This window comes from Engraulis encrasicolus, chromosome 16 (genome assembly GCF_034702125.1).
Source record: "Engraulis encrasicolus isolate BLACKSEA-1 chromosome 16, IST_EnEncr_1.0, whole genome shotgun sequence".
NCBI classification, from domain to species: domain Eukaryota; kingdom Metazoa; phylum Chordata; class Actinopteri; order Clupeiformes; family Engraulidae; genus Engraulis; species Engraulis encrasicolus.
The window spans coordinates 19,198,474-19,215,572 of record NC_085872.1 but is presented as its reverse complement, the minus strand read 5'-3'; the positions used below and the strand labels follow the sequence as shown (position 1 = coordinate 19,215,572).

General features: G+C 42.3%; 1 protein-coding gene across 4 annotated transcripts in view; it reads left to right on the top strand.

Annotated features, from left to right (window-relative positions):
- asic1c (acid-sensing (proton-gated) ion channel 1c) overlaps window positions 1–17,099 on the top strand; it is a 128,482-nt gene that overhangs the window by 97,779 nt on the left and 13,604 nt on the right. For all 4 annotated transcript variants that reach the window (XM_063218961.1, XM_063218959.1, XM_063218958.1 and 1 more), the window contains exons 2-7: window positions 8,029–8,179; window positions 10,106–10,233; window positions 14,627–14,777; window positions 15,419–15,475; window positions 15,768–15,921; window positions 16,215–16,306. In XM_063218961.1, coding sequence (XP_063075031.1) covers window positions 8,029–8,179; window positions 10,106–10,233; window positions 14,627–14,777; window positions 15,419–15,475; window positions 15,768–15,921; window positions 16,215–16,306 — 733 coding nt within the window. The remainder of the gene's footprint in view (window positions 1–8,028; window positions 8,180–10,105; window positions 10,234–14,626; window positions 14,778–15,418; window positions 15,476–15,767; window positions 15,922–16,214; window positions 16,307–17,099) is intronic.

The following is a 17,099-nucleotide window of genomic DNA, read 5'->3' as shown; positions in this document are numbered from 1 at the left end:
GTGATTTTTGACCGTGCTTGGCCAGACATCATATCAGTGTCATTCATATTCTTGCCTTGACAGAAAAACATTTCGCTCCCCACCTCCTCCATCGGGCCGGGAGCCCTCCTCCATCCTTCCCCATTACCTAGGAGCGACTAGCAGGGAGAAAATGTAAGCTTTGTGAGCCTGCAGCAAACCCACCAACAAGAAAAAGGGAAAAAAAAATATCAGGGAGGGAGGGAGGGAGGGGTTGGGCGCTCAGAACAGAAGCACTCTCAACAAAAGGCAAAGCTGGAGGTATCGTGGATCCATTGCTTTACTCACGTCACGAGAGGGAAGGTGAAGTCAAGAGAAGTGTCTTCTGATTACCAAGCTTTTGTCTGGAGTGGCTCCCTTGGTTGCCTACATCACCCCAGGGAACCTGTGGACTACTAGCCGACTCTGCTGAAGATTTAATTCCTCTGTCTGCTACTCTGGGCTCAGAGCGCGGTAACATTTTTTTCTTTTCCAACTGTACATGTTTTCATTAATCCGAATGTTTGATGGGTTTTGTGATTTTCTGATACTTTTTGTTAGTGCTATCCATTTATTCTTTGGGTTTGTTTTTTTGTTATACAGCATTTTGGTAGTGACTCACAGAAAGAGCTGTTGTTTGACGTGCTGAAATATATTGACACTGAACAACTTGGTACTGACAGTGATCAACAACAACAAAAAATAGTCTCTGTGTCACTACCAATGCAATGCATTTATTTGTGAGGCTATTTTTGAAAACTGAGCTCCCACACCTTGACTGGAAAATACATTTTGCATGACGTGCCGCACACACCAGGACAAAACAGAAGCAGGATGGTGCTTGGCATGGTGTCAAAAGAACTTAGTGAGGAGAGGGATCTATCCAATCACGCTTTGGGGAGAGCTGCTCGCCAAGCTGGGGACAGAGTTCTGAAAAGCACTTTGAAAGACATCACCGTCCAGTTTGTGACCAGGACAAAGGTGCATGGGCTGAAGTACATCTTCTCCCGGGACAAGTCCAAACTGCACCGTGTCCTGTGGCTGCTCGCCATATTGGTGTGTATCGGACTCCTGTGTACCTGGTCTTGGAACCGCATCCTGTACCTCCTCTCCTTCCCGGCCGTCACCAAGATCCACATGGCGTGGGCGCACAACATGACCTTCCCAGCGGTGACCCTCTGCAACCAGAACTTCTTCCGGGTGTCGGGTCTGACCCGTTCTGACCTGTACCACAGCGGCTACTGGATGGACATCCTGCACCAGAACCACTCGCTCAACCGCCGGAGCGTTTCCATGCTGAAGCACAGCGCCCACCGCGACCGCCTGCTGCGCCTGCTGGACTTCTCCGACTACAGCCCGCCGCCGCTGCCGCCGCGCGGCTTCGACACCCGCGAGATGATTGGCCGGCTCGGGCACCAGCTGGAGGACATGCTGCTGGACTGCAAGTTCCAGGGAGAGAACTGCACACACAGGAACTTCACCCCTGTAGGTAGACATGCGGAGAGATTGATGACATGTCTGGTGTACACACGTCTGGTGAGAGGTCTCTGTGTGTGGTGTGTAGACGCTGCCTTGAGGGAGGGAGTTGGGGGCATCATCCATGGTGCTTGGCTGGAGTAGCACAGGGTTCACAATCTATGTGTTTAATATCTTGCAGGCAGCGCCAGGTTTCTTTTTTAATGTATTTTTTATGGGCTTTTTCGCCTTCATTTCAGATAGGACAGTGAAGAGCGATAGGGAGCGAATGTGGAGAGAGAGATGGTTTAGGGATGGCAAATGTCCCAGGCCGGATTCGAACCACAGCCCCCCCCCCCCCATCTCTAATAATCTTAATGCACATATTGAGAGGTTTGGAAGTGAATTGGGAGGAGCTGTGGTGAAATGATGACTAAAAGTATTTCCTATTAGACTCCCAGGCTGCCCCTTTAAGTTTCCCTGTATTCACAATTGAGTCAAGGAGATTCATGACACTATAGACGATATCAGCAGGTGGCTTTTATTAAAGGCAGGCATGTTAAGTCTACTTTTCCCATTTCGGTTAAGGCTGTTCATCAATGAGTCATGAATATTTTAGTGGAAGTGGAGCAAGTTTTTAATTAGAAGTGCTCAGCATACTTGGGTAAAGCCATGTATCAGGGAGATGCACTTGACATGTTGTTTATATGGGTGCCCTCAGGGCCAAGAATATAATTATGCTACTCAGCAGTTTCCCCAGGTAAGCACATTCACGACCAAACTTCTTATAAGGGCACATTTTGTTTGGGTGGGTCATATTTACATTTTAATTTCTTTAACCACTAATATACAGTAAATTATTCATGTGTTTTTCATTGTTCAAGATTGACCAGGAATTACACTGCATTGTGCACTGTGAAATACATATTGAACAGGGCTTGGCACTGGCACCTGCCAACCGGCCAAATGCTGGTAAAACTTGAATGTGGCTGGTAACAATTGCAGTGTCACTATAGCCAATTTGGCAGGTAGCTTATTCTATGGTATGACATATCAGAATAGCGTATATTCTGTACTTTGGCCCTTGTGTATCAATTGTTTGTATTTAAGTTCAAGTAAAAACTCAGTTACCTAGTTTCAATTTGTTTGTTTTATTTCCATGTACTGTAGAAACCCAACCACTCATCTTCTTGCTTTAAAGTGTATATCGCAGGTTAACCACTACTTTGGATCAATGTATACACACTGTATTCAATAAATGATCCACATATATAAGTCCCTCCAAAAACGATGTTAAACAACGATTTTTGTTGTTTGTTGTGGCAAATGTGGGTTTAACCGTAACCTGGCGACTACAGTTGATGCCCTGTTGCATGAAAAAAAAATGATGGATAATTGTTGAAGTGGTAGAACTATCAAAGGAAGTCCATTATTTTGAATAAAAATTAACCTGAGATATACACTTTAAGCATCTCATCTTCTGAGGTTAGATGTACAGCGTCATGTTTAAAACAAATCTAACTTGTGGCTAGTAGAATAGCTGGATGGCTAGTGACTCGGGAAAACCACTAGCCACAGTGGCCGGCATACAAAAAAGTTAATGTCAAGCCCTGAATTGAAGTGAAAAAATGGTCTTTATACATTGGATCTAATTGAAGGTCTGAGGAGTTAAATTAATGCATAACCCTTAGTTGGGACTTGCATTCATTACTCTGATGACCAAGATGGTTTTTAACATTAACCAGATATAATTTCAGTATTTTTAGACCTCTGTCATTTCCATTTCTGGCATTCCGAGGGGAAGAGACAGAAAAATATATCACAACTGCCTAAAGGTAATGCTTAACCATTGCCTCAACCAGTTCAGTTCAGTCTGTAAACCCTTAATTGCATCAGAGCAGGAGTTTCTTCAGAAGCAATAATATCAGTGCCAACTGTTGGGCGAGAAAATATTTGTTGTTATAAATAATGCAGAGGTAATAAATTCTGTAGTGCCCTCCCTCCACTCCCGTGCTGTTAAGGGCTTATTAGATCTGTGGTGAATTGGGATTCATGAAACAGTCCAGGGAGGCCCACACATGTTGGCTACTGCTCAGCCCATTCCTCTGAAGTAACGGTAATGAACTAACCATCTCCACAGAGCAGCCCATGCCTCCAAGCATGGTGGCTAGTAGCCAAGGGGAATTACCATTCTTCTGTATGGAGAGAGGCAGCGTTCCTCCTGTGCTGTCTTTCAATTACATTTCGGTCTGCCAGGCTCCCGTGGATTTGCTGACAGAACCAAGATTATGGGTTGCGGGGGGTGGGCTCATTTGAGTGAGTGGCGTTGGTGGAGACATTTTCCCTGTTGTGGGGAACATAGATAGTTAACGAACAGCCCAACAGTGCATTTTTGCGTCTCAGCAGTGACCCTCTTGCTTAGATGTGGGTGTTGTGTTATCCAATTAGCAGACAACCCCACATGGCAACCACAAATCTGGAGGTAAAAGGAGCTCTTCTGTTCTGGCACAAAGGCAGGGTGTCTTTGGAGATGATTGAGGAACAGCCATTTAGCCACCCATACAACAAATAATTTGCACACCTGGCATGCCCATGTAGTGCAACAATGGCCGCTGACGGCCTTGACTGGGTCCGGGACTAAATCATCTGTAAGGCCCCCCCTCTCAATACTCACAATGTAGTGAGGACCGAATTCTGGGCCCCTTCTCTTCCTGGGCCTGGGACAACATACCCGTTTGCCCCCCCCTAACAGCGGGCCTGAGTGCTACAATGGATAATTTAAACCAGCTGACTCAGAGCGAGATGGTTTATCGGCAGCGTGTCTGTTTGCAGATTAACATCTTAATGAGCATTCCTGTCTTGTTGCGCCGACTGTCTTTTGTTCAAAGCACAGGGAGGGAATTTTGAAACATACAGTAATTAGCTGTACCGGCATGTACAAGGTTGGACGCAAAATAAGTGTCTTAAATTCTGGCACTTAAAGAGAGCCAACAAAAACGAAGGTTTAAAAGCTTCAGGTGTCCAGTGTCTGTAAAACTGTCATCGAGCATGAGCTAAAGGTCCTTCATTAAAGCCAGGAACAGGAGGATAGCCTTTTAGTTCATCAGGAACAAGAGGATAGCCTTTTAGTTCATCGGGAACAAGGGGTTAGCCTTTTAGTTCATCAGGAGCAAGAGGATAGCCTTTTAGTTCATCAGGAGCAAGGGGATAGCCTTTTAGTTCATCAGGAACAAGGGGATAGCCTTTTAGTTCATCAGGAGCAAGAGGATAGCCTTTTAGTTCATCAGGAACAAAAGGATAGCCTTTTAGTTCATCAGGGAAGGCCAGGAGGCCAGCCAACTCACAGCCTTTGATTACAGTAATGACAAGAGCTGAGTTTTAAGGACCTAATAGCATAGCAAGCTTCTTATGAAAAGACGCTTTAATGTTCAGGAGACATCACAGGCACACAACTATAACCTGTCATCTCCCCATGACAAAGGAATTTTGCATTTCAGCTACCATGTCTGTGTTTATGATTGACAGTCAGTGGTTGATTATGGTAATTGGGAATGGGTAGAAAATGGAAAAGGCAAAAGAAGATGGGTCATTTAAAGTCTTACCATGATAATGTACAGACTCTTCTTTTTCCAGTCAATAAGCTGGCAAGGCAATGTGTATAGCACATTCCATGAACAAAGACAGTTCAAATAAAATACAATCAAAAGTACATGCATACAACTGAAAAATGGAATGGTATAACACTTTATAATAATGGATGCATAAAAAGTATTACAAAAACTATAATGAACTAATGATGAACAAAACATGAACTTTTTGGGAAATTAATTTAGTGTTGTTTTATAGGTAAGCCTTTTTATCAAACATTTTCATTTTTTGTAATTGAGTAAACCATACTCTGCTTAAAGGTTTGTAAAAGTTTGAACATATTATTTGTAGATATTCTACAAAGCCTTAATACAAGACTTAATGTTTTGTTCATCATTGGTTTATTATTTACTATGTACTAAGCATGCTTTTATGCAGCCATTATTATGAAATGTTACCAATTAAACATATTAAATACTGCAATCACAGTATTTAGAATTTAGATCATCAGCACAACACATCTCTCAGTTTGGTTTTCCATCAGCATTTGACAACAGATTTTCATGCAGTGAGTATATACCTGAAACACAGGCACAGTACATTAGTAAATTATATAACCTATTGGAAATGAAAGTGCAACTCGATGCCAAGGCATTGATTCTGATGCCTCCGTGACAATCTTCAAAATCTTGAAATCTGTCCATTTCATGTAGGCCTACCTCTTGATTATAAGCACAAATCTATCTACCGACTTGGAAGTTATTGTGCAAACAAAACGTCGCAGTAACCGTGTAATTGAACTAATGTGGCCAGTTATTTTTGTTAATCAAAGCACCTTTGCTATTGCACAGATCAGTTTAAGCTATTGATCGTCTTTTTGGGGCAGACATAATGAAGTAATAAATCGCTGCAGCAATAAAGGTGACCACAAGGTGTGCTGAGCCTCAAAGGTTAGTTGAGTGTTATAATCTTAATAGATAATCATTTGGCATCAACATTAACAGGGGCCTTTCAGTTGTTTGTGATGAGGAAACCTTTTAAAACACAACCTTAACCTCCCAGTTCTGCACATGATGGCTAACACCAGCTTGGTGAATCTATCCAATATGTATTGTATCATACACAAGCCCTATTTTCTTTAGGGGGACAAACCATCAAGCATTGGTTGTGTGGAGCGAGGGTGATAAGATGGCCCTATAATGGAGTTATAACAAGACAGCATACTTATATTGGAGGCGTATGTGAGAAAAGTCCAGAGTATGAGCTTGACAGCACTGATATTATAACACCATGGCTTTTATGAGATAGCAATTAAAATTATTTGCCCTGGTGAAACTGCAGTAAAATAAGTGACCAAGTAGAATAAGGGAAGAATGTTGGTTATTGGTTTATAACGTTTCTCTGGAAGTCTGTATGTCTGGCCAGTATGGAAAAAAACGAATATTGCATATTGAATTTCATGCAGATCGTTAGTATCCGAAGGTCATATTCCAGTGCCAGCTGTGGTCTATTCTGGGGAAATGGCTACAACTTCTTTTATGTAAGGCACTTATAAATAGAAACTAATGAGATATACAGTAAAAATATATTCGGGGGGGTTAATCAGCAAAAAGCAGTAGACCTTGGCCAGACTGATAGAGTTCTCTGGGGCAGCCCAGTTTGCAGACCATTGGCTTTAATGGTTTTCTTCTTCCTTTTCTCTCCTCTCCTCTTCTCTCCTCTCCTCTTGCTGCCTTTATTGTTTGATACCCTCCACAGAGATTATCTCTGCACAGCACACCATAGAAAGAGCTGTAATATTAATACACTTATGCCTATTTTTAGAGTCACTCCTAATGATCAGGAGCACTTCCGAAGGGAGCTTCTAATGTATCAGGAGAGGCACAGTCATTTTAGATCGATCCCTCTCTGTTCTGGTCGCCAGTTCCATATTGTCATCAACTGAGCAGTTCTGGTAATTTTCATGAAGGGGGGTTTGGACACCCTGTGGTACCTACTTTGGTGGAGGAGAGGAACAGCTAGAACATTTACATTGACCATTTTTGACAAGTGCTGGGTTATGCACAAAGAGTGGAAAATCCACTTTTCAAGAGGGGAAATTGTATTTCTTACAATTTGTTTCATGTGCTACTGCTTCCTAATAGCATTATCTTTTTTTCTTTTTTCTTTTTCTTTAAATTTAATTACTGGATATTCAAGAAAAAACTGCAAGGTTAATGATAGTATTGTAGTGTCTGTGCATGGTTTCACAGATAATGCTGGGTCACCTCTCTAAAGGACAAAAGGAAAATTTTGGTATTCATACCGACCAGCAATACACGGGAAAAAAATCAACAGGCCAAAAATAAGCCCTTGCTCTTTTGTTGGGAAAAAGATCTATTATATTCCCTGTCATGCAGCCTCCGGGCAGGGACTATATTGTTTTCCTGCTTATCGATTCAGAGCAGAGGCTCTTCAGACATGCACTGCTGGTTTACAGGCCCCACATGCTGTCTTCTACTCCAGGCTTGTAAATTGTGACAAACAACCTGTCTACTGTGGTAGGATGTGCAAGTAAGCAGTGTTGTGCTTTACCTCAACAATAAACCTACTCTTTACTGTACCTACCATAATTAGAGATATTTTGGAAAAAAAGTATTGGGTTACACTTTATTTGAATGGTTCACTACTACAGTGAATATACCACATTGATAGTGTAATAACCAGTGTAGCAATATTTAATACCATGTAATAATACCATTGTAATACCATGTACCAATGTTGTACTTGCATCTAGGGTTAGGGTTAGGGTGGGTACATGGTGTTACACTAGTATTACATGATAATAAATATTGTTAGACTGATTATTACACTGTACTTAATGTGGTAGAGCCACTGTAATAGTGAACCATTAAAATAAAGTGCTACCAAGTATCGAATTTATTTAATGCATGATCCAAGATCAGTCTAAAAAAGAATATTTTTCTCTCCACCCTCCTCTCTCCTCAGATTTACACCAGGTACGGGAAGTGTTACACGTTCAACTCGGGCCTGGATGGGAACCCGCTGCTCACCACTCTGAAAGGTGGAACAGGCAATGGGCTGGAGGTCATGCTGGACATCCAGCAGGATGAGTATCTCCCCGTCTGGGGGGAAACAGGTGAGGAGCACTTCAAAAGTTACTTGAAAAGAAAAAAACTTTTCTTCACCCAGCCACTCCAAAAAGTATAGTTAAAAATGTCTTTATAATTATGACATGTCCATTAAGGACCTTAAAATTGCCCACGCGTAGCGGCAGTTGGGCCTTCTTTAGAGCATGTGGTGGGCAGGTGAGCGCTTCACTCTGCCTTTTCTGGCTCTGCTTGTTTGTCATGAGGACGTTGTTGTTGGCGGATGGCAGCAGTATCACTGGTAGTCTCTGTCTCCCACACTGACTTCTCGTCGGAGGAGGATGAGTAAAGTTGAAAAGTGCTGAGTCCACAGAGTACGCAAGGGTAGAAGTGCGTTCACGTCTCTCGTTGGAGGAAAAAGGTGATTTGTTTAGGGCTTCAATATGACAGGTTTTTTGGAAGAAAAAGAAATATTTTGCTTTTCCCGAGCTTGGGATATTTAAATGCAGCAGAACTAAATAGAGAAAAAAAACATTAATTATTCAAATCCTTGTAGGAATACCAAATTGTTACTAGTTGTCCATTTGAAATAAATAGCCCATATGTACAATGTTGAAACAATATAGATTTCACAAAGATGTATTTCTGTTTAATGTGATTTAATTTGTCCTATGTCTACTTACTTACTTATTTACTTACTTACGTATCTGTCAATAACTTATAATCAAGAATATAGGATACATTGATAGGGATTTGCTTTCTAGTCATATACATGTCCCCATTATTTCAGTCAGTATTTATGTTTAAGCACTTAATTTTACCGGTAATTAAAAAATGCTGTTTTAGTACTAATTTAAATCTTCATCTTTACCTTGCCTTCAACAGAAAACCAAACAAGCCGCCTGAAGTCAGAAACCTGTTTTCTCTCAATTTATGTCAAGCAATGCCAACTCAAGTGAAGGGGTAGAAGTGTGTGTTGGGTGCGTAGTGTGTAGTGGCGGTGGGTTGGGGTTAGGGTTGGTTTTTGGGGTTAGGGCTGCACAATATATCGAAAACGTGTCGAAATCGTGATATCAAGAGTGGTGATATGCGTATCGTGAAAATGACTTGATTATCGCAAACAAGTAAAACATTTTTGTGCAGTCCGATCACTAGCTGAATATCAACAAATGCGCAAGAAGACCGCCATGACCAAACCCACGCCCCCAACACAAACCGACAAATTAGTGACAAGAAAAACACTCCGCTACATTTCTAAATATCGTTTAAATATCGTTATCGAGGTATTGCATGCTGTTATCACGTATCAATTTTTTTTTCTGACATCGTGCAGCCCCAGTTGGGGTGATGTTGGGCTAATAAGATGGCCTTAGGCTCTGTTCGTTTCTAATGGAATGACATTTACCGATCAGGGTTATGATCACCTACGTGACTGCCTGATATGAACATTTAATAACGCCATAAATCTTTCAGAGGCTGAGAGGTACCTATAACCAAAGGTGTGCATGATGGAACGGCATACCACTGAGTCGTATAACACATAAATCTCCCTCACTACAGGTGCTTCCCGCATAAACACAATGATTAATTGGATTTAATTGTTTTCCATTAAGGTTACTTGTTGAAGCGCCCTTTAAAAAGCAAAAGCAGAAACTGTGAAATCCAAAATTAGAAGTATCAATTCTAAACATGACAAACTACCTATTTCCATGTTAGTAGGAAACAATGCTGTGTTTGCAAAACTGCACTGACTTACATTATGTAAAGCCAACACACGCACGCATGCACGCACGCACGCACGCACGCACGCACGCACGCATGCACGCTTGCACGCACTCACGCACGCACGCACGGACACACACACACACACACACACACACACACACGCACACAGTCTACTGTCAACAGACAAGAAAGAAAGACTCCTGTAATGCAAGTGACTTAAACTTTTTTGGCATACTGTATGCATTTTACAGATGAGACCTCCTATGAAGCAGGCATCAAGGTTCAGATCCACCACCAGGAAGAGCCCCCCTTCATAGACCAGCTGGGATTTGGTGTGCCCCCTGGCTTTCAAACTTTTGTGTCATGTCAGCAGCAACTGGTACCTAACGCTCGGCCTATACTGCACATACAGTACCGCCCCAGCCTCAAGCTCTGCCTGTCTCTGTACAACACCCCCCCCCCCCCCCTCCTCCACATCTCTCTCCACCCTCACCTCTTCATCGCTCAAACCTGAAGACAACCAAGCAAGCTCATAAGCTAAGAAAAGTACCCCAGGCGATAATGCTGTATGGATGTAATACTGTATGGATGCAAACATGTTGTCAAATATGCTGAATACTCGTTTTTATGTTGTAGAATCACAGGCTTGGGTAAACTCCTATCTATTATTATTATCACTATAGTGGGTGCCTCTCTGATGAGGTGTATATTATTAATCAATGTTAGAGTGTAATAGAGAAAAATCCCATTATTAACAAAAAATAGCATTAACTTCAAATTAAATCCAATTGTGCCACTCATATGCCACGTCCATCATGTTGGCTAACTCTGCTTTTAAAATCTGAACATAAATGACCCAGACAGATATTGATGATTGTTTCATCAGTAGGGCGTCTCTTCAATGGTTTCTGACTTTCATATAATTCACATTCCACTAAAATGTATTCAGAAGATCTCTTGTGGAAATTGTATACAGTTATCTCACTTAAATAGCGGCTATATAAATCAGTGTCTGTTATAATCCTGTCAAACTCTAAATCAATGTCCTTTAATGAATAGTGTCTGTAATGAAAAGTGACATTATTTCCCCAATGGTTGAATGCACATTAGGATTATGAGCAAATGATGGAAAATAAGACCAGTACAGGATTCAAGCGTGGTGCACTTAGGACACCAATGAATCTGCTGCACAAGAACTGCTGTTTCACCACAATTGATTCAATAACTAGCTGTAGTTGTCCAGTGGTAGAGAGCTAGTGTATACCTCATACCAGAACAGATATAGCACAATTTACCCGTACTGACTCGGGACTTTGTCTTACTGTCAGTTGGGTAATAGCTCGGTCACCCACAGACACTTTCAACGCTCAAGCTATTACCCTTTTCTTGAGACCCTAACTAATTAAGTAAATGGAAGGATATAGAGGACCCAATACCTGAACCATTTCCCATCCATCACGAAATTGCTGGTGTAATGTATTGCATCTCCAATAAACCCATAGAGAATTAGTTAAATCGATAACGTTCCATGATGTTCCCCAAGGTCAAATGCTTCTCCCCCTATAGTGAAGGATCAATAACTCCATTACACTGGTGCAAGAGAAAAGAAATTCTCTTCTGCGGAAGAAACCCCATTTTTGTGGAGGAGTAATCTGTTCAGCACTTTAAGCCCCGTTGGATGCCTGGTGCTGTTTGACAGCACAGATGAGGAGGTGGTTTAAAAGGTTGTATTACAGACAGCACTCATGCAGGCTCTTCCATATCACTCAGTCAGAGCAGTCAGTCAGACTGACAGATTGTGCTTTCTCATCAGTGGACCCCAATGGCATCTTCAGTCAATGAGAGTTACGCTAAATTAATCCGTGCTTTCAACCGTGGTTTTGTATGATTGAATGGTTCTGATGGCATAGTTTAGGAAGTGTACATTTTTGTACAAACCAGACAAACAGAAAGCAATAGTAGCAAGACATACAGTGGATAAAGAGGACCCTGCATTTTCAGCTGGGGTGATTTAAAAAAAATGTCAGTCTATAACAATCAACCTCTTTATTGAAAGCAGAGAAGCAAGCTGGGGTCAGAAATTAATTAGAAAGTCCAAATGCCATGGAAGGCCTTGTTCTAACAGCTTGTTTTTCACTGAAGCATGTGTGATATTGCTGTCATCCCGCAGTCTGAATAATGTTGTGTCATTTTAAGAGCTGAACCAGAGAGATAGGAGAGATTGTTCCACTTTAAGTGTTCACTTTATCTGTTGTATAACCGCTGCAGTCAGAATATGTACTGTATGGCATTGCATTAACCCTTGCAGCGTATAAAACACCTCTGGCGATGTATGAGGAATCATCGCAGGCAGCTGAACCGGCAGACCCTGCACTGCGCTGCTACAGTACAGTGATCGCTGCAGTGGTCTGAGGAGACACTAGACTGCTTCTCCAACTGGCATCAAACCGAAAGTGCTGCAGATGCACTGAGGCAGAGAGGGTTTCTTCTCACGCTGCATCTAAGCTTGCACATGTTCCCTCCCCTCCTTCCCCCCCTTCCTAGATGAGACTTCCTATGAGGCTGGAGTCAAAGTCCAGATTCACACACAGGACGAGCCTCCATTTCCCAAAGAGCTGGGCTTTGGGGTGTCCCCGGGCTTCCAAACCTTTCTGACTTGCCAAGAGCAAAAGGTGCGGTACTGTACCTCACATCTAGCCTGGTCCTGACCATCCCATAATACTATCATTTCATTTCGTATTCATGGTCTGGCATTTGTTTGCTCTGAAGCGATTGTAGGAAGCAGGAAGTTTGCACTCAGTTATGGTTTGAAATTATTGGACACCTCTCACCCAATCGTTGGCAGTTACTCAACAACAACATAGCGCAGACCAATGGCTCTGGCGCAGATGTGTACGTCATTGTCACGAGCGTCCTCCCCCTTTCGCCCCCACGTGGGGGGCGTATTCGCTTATTGGCTGTTTTCTGGGGGGGCGTTGCGATCAAAATTCTACTGCTCCAAGCACTCCACAGAGAAGCACGGCCAGACTACAGTAGTGGAGCCAATCCTTTGGCGGAAGTACGTAGGATGGCTTGCGAGGCTACCTCACATCATGCCTCCATGCGCAGTCCGCATGACCTCTGACCCCTGACTGACCGCCTCTGGTTGCTTCTCAGTCTGAATGGGAATGTACAGTCTGCCTTTGGCACTCTGCTGCTGCAGCAACAATCGCAGCTCAGCGTTTACAGTAACACAGCAACGCTGTCGCTACTAGCCTTCACCTTAATCATTCCCCATCCCTGTCACCTTATCCATCACCATCCTTAGCGTAACTCCTGCCATTTGCAAGTCCAACAGCTACTACATGAATGTTCACGTGGATGTTAAGGAACCATGGTTCTGCATTAGTTTGATCATCTGTGTTGGCATTGAGGACTAAGTTGTTCAGTGTCCTCTGTGTACACATGGCAAAAATAATATTTTTTTTGTGCAGTAGGTAGCCTTGACCTTCATGTCTAGTTTTCTAGAGACAATGTTTGGACCGAGTGTTCAGTACAGATTGCTGTTTTTCTTTGTCTGGAACTTACAGTGAAAACTCATTATAACTCAGGTCAGAGATATTGAGGGCCCTTGTTGTAGCGGATGTGAGATGAAGAACAACATTTACCCCAAAATCTATGCATTTAGCCCCTCAATGAGTATGGAAATTTCAATTAAGGGTAACAAAAACGGATTGCGAAAGGTTGATTCCAAACCAAAAATATTGCACAAAAAACATGCTTTTCAATACCTTTCTCATTGAAAATTACCAATTTTACCACATCTTTCCAAAGCTGTATATTTTGCAGCTTTATGTACATTTGAAAGTGTAGCAGCTACATCTGCAAACATAAAGTAGCAACTAAACGACAATGGAAATAACTGCATTAGAGCAGCATTTTTTCAAAACAGTGCTAACCTGAAGTGGAAAATTTGTTATTTAAGCCACTGAAATATAAATGCTTAAGGATATGGGAAATTATGCGTTGCCGTTTTAGCTGTAAGGCCCAAACCTAATACATAAGGAGGACTTATTACTGAATCCAGCTACAAAGTGCACCTTTCAAATTAAAGCATTCAAGCTACAAGCTGTGTATATTTATTTAGTGTATTGCATACAGATGTAGAGGTAGTTGTTAAGAAATCCATTTACTGGAAATGTAGTTGTGCTTAATTTAGCAAGAGTAGCAATTATCTTCTTACCTAAACTGTAGCCCACAGTCTGATATGCTATCACCCATCATCATGAGATTTCAAAATCAGTCAAAACCAAGTCTATAAGATAAAACCATTAAAACCAACACAGATGCTACTTAATCATTATATTTGATATGACATGTTACATAGCATGTTTCCATATCCAGTTCGATTTGCAACACATTCACTGATCATCACCCTCTCTCTAACACCTGGCCTTGTCTAGGTCTTGGCCTCCATTCCCTGAGTTTCTGCTTTCTCTTCAGGTTTGATCCCACAAAACTGACCACTTGCATGCTCTCTGCCTGCCCTGCATTGTGTTCTTACAGTATGTCTTTTACAAACTATAAGAATAATTAAGGAAAACATAGTCTCAACTATTGACTGTGCCAGTCACTTCTTAGTGTACACATACACATTTGTTACGAACAGTGTGTTTTGTTATATAGTTTGTTTACTTACATAGCATACTTATTTATTTGCGCATTAATTCATGTGTGAGGCTCTCTGCCTTGTCCAAGTAATGAGGGAAAGTCTGCCATGTGGTGTGTCTCAGCTCCAGTACCTCCCTCCGCCCTGGGGAGACTGCAAGTCAGACAGCTTCGACTCAGACTACTTCGACATCTACAGCATCACCGCCTGTCGCATTGACTGTGAGACCCGATACCTGCTGGAGAACTGCAACTGCAGGATGGTTCACATGCCAGGTACAGTAGCTGCTCCAGCAACAGTACATCACCTTGCCCATATGCATTGCAACAGTACATCACCTTGCCCATATGCATTGCAACAGTACATAACATTGCCCATATGCATTGCAACAGTACATAATCTTGCCCATATGCATTGCCAAACTTAGCTGCTCCAGCAACAGTACATAATCTTGCCCATATGCATTGCCAAACTTAGCTGCTCCAGCAACAGTACATAACCTTGCCCATATGCATTGCCCCCACCCCCCCATTTGTAATTCCCAACAGTACATAATCTTGCCCATATGCATTGCAACAGTACATAACCTTGCCCATATGCATTGCAAAAGTACATAACCTTGCCCATATGCATTGCCCCCCCATTTGTAATTCCCAACAGTACATAACCTTGCCCATATGCATTGCCCCCCCATTTGTAATTCCCGCTCCAGGGGCAGATTTTGAAAGTGCTAGTTCACTCCGAGATCAGATAGGATCTGCGCAAAATCTTGCAGTTGCAGTGCTTGTAGATGTAGAAAGCTGCTGTACAAATGCTCAAATCAAATATGCTGTAGTACAACCTACTTCATTAGATTTTAAACCTAAACATATATTCTTTGCTACTCTTTTGTGTGTGTCTTATGTCTGTGATCTAGGGACATCCACTGTTTGCACTCCAGAACAGTACAAAGACTGTGCAGATCCCGCCTTAGGTAAGATCACACACCAAAATGGGAGAAAATCTTTCTTTCAGCTGGGTTTTATAGACTGTGTGTTTGGCACCCGCTGCAGGACTAACACACAGATGTTTGAATAATGCGAAGGCAGCATGAATATATTTATCATTTCTTAGATGGGAAATCTGTAATGAAAGTTTGTTAGGCATAGTGCTCTGTATTATTTTGTGGCTCGCTGAGCCCCTACTTCAGACTGTGCTCCTTTAGCCGATAGCCGATAGTCTTCTTCTGTCGTTTCATGAATGTACTGCTTGCTCCTATGCTTCAGATTTCCTTGTAGAAAAGGACAATGACTACTGTGTGTGTGAAACGCCCTGCTCCATGACTCGGTATGGGAAGGAGTTGTCCATGGTGAAAATCCCCAGCAAAGCTTCAGCAAAGTATCTTGCCAAGAAGTTTAACAAAACAGAACAATACATTGGGTGAGTAGCAGATCAACAAAGCTTCTGAATATTTTATTCGTTGTGGAGGTGTATGTGAGTGTACTGTATATAAGTTTTTCAGCCTCAGCCTTCGTCTGTGTTTGTATCTTTTAACCACCATATCTTCACTATACACTTGATTTGCTTGTTAACTCACACATGTTGGCAATTACAGGATGTATTAAATCGCATTCTTAGCATTCTGTGGACTAAAGACATGTTATAATCCATGTCTATTTTGAATATCAAAATGAAAGTGACTTCTACTGCCCTTGTTTTTCCTTGTGTGCCAGGGACAACATACTGGTCATGGACATCTTCTTTGAGGCTCTGAACTATGAGAAGATTGAACAAAAGAAAGCGTACGAGCTTGCTGGATTATTAGGTGAGATCAATCATCTGTCCACAGAAGAACTGTTGCTAGGGCAACCTGTTCAGATTTGGATGGAGAGATGCGTGCCATTAGAGATGCTTATTAGGGTTGAGCATCAGGAATGAGGTTCGACGTGTGATAACAATATTGAGTGTTATGATGGCAATGTGTCTTTGGTTTCTGGATAGACTCATAGCAAGTACAGTAGCATATGAAGACACTGACAAATGGAATATCTCCATTCCAACATTGTTTTACCGACACAAATAATACACCTGGCTACTATGATACTGGGTAATTTCATGGCAACAGCAGGCATACAGTTCACTCATCATTCTAGCAGACCATCTTTTTTTGTGGTCTTTTTGACTTAATTTATGATAGGACAGCGAAGGTGGTGACAGGAAGCGAGTGGGGAGAGAGAGAGACGGGTAAGGGCCGGCAAAGGACCCGGGCCGGCATCGAACCCGGGTCAGCCGCATGGTAGACGAGTGCCCTACCGGTTGGCCACGGCAGGGCCTAGCAGACCATCTTATGCCGGGCGTACACTGTGCGACTTTTACTGTAATTTTTGCCACGATTTGTCACTCGCACAATTTTTTGAGAATCGGGCCGATTTCTTGCTCAATCGGAGGTCAATTGTGTGTCTCGGATCGTGTGATGTGCATGGGTTAGCGACAAGCGATTAAATCTCACGATCGTGCAATCATAGGGTTGCAAGAAAATCAAAATTGTTTGAAATCCTGGTCTCCCCTCGTGAGAAATTTCATAATTTCATGATTTCCTACTCTCTATGCACTTTACC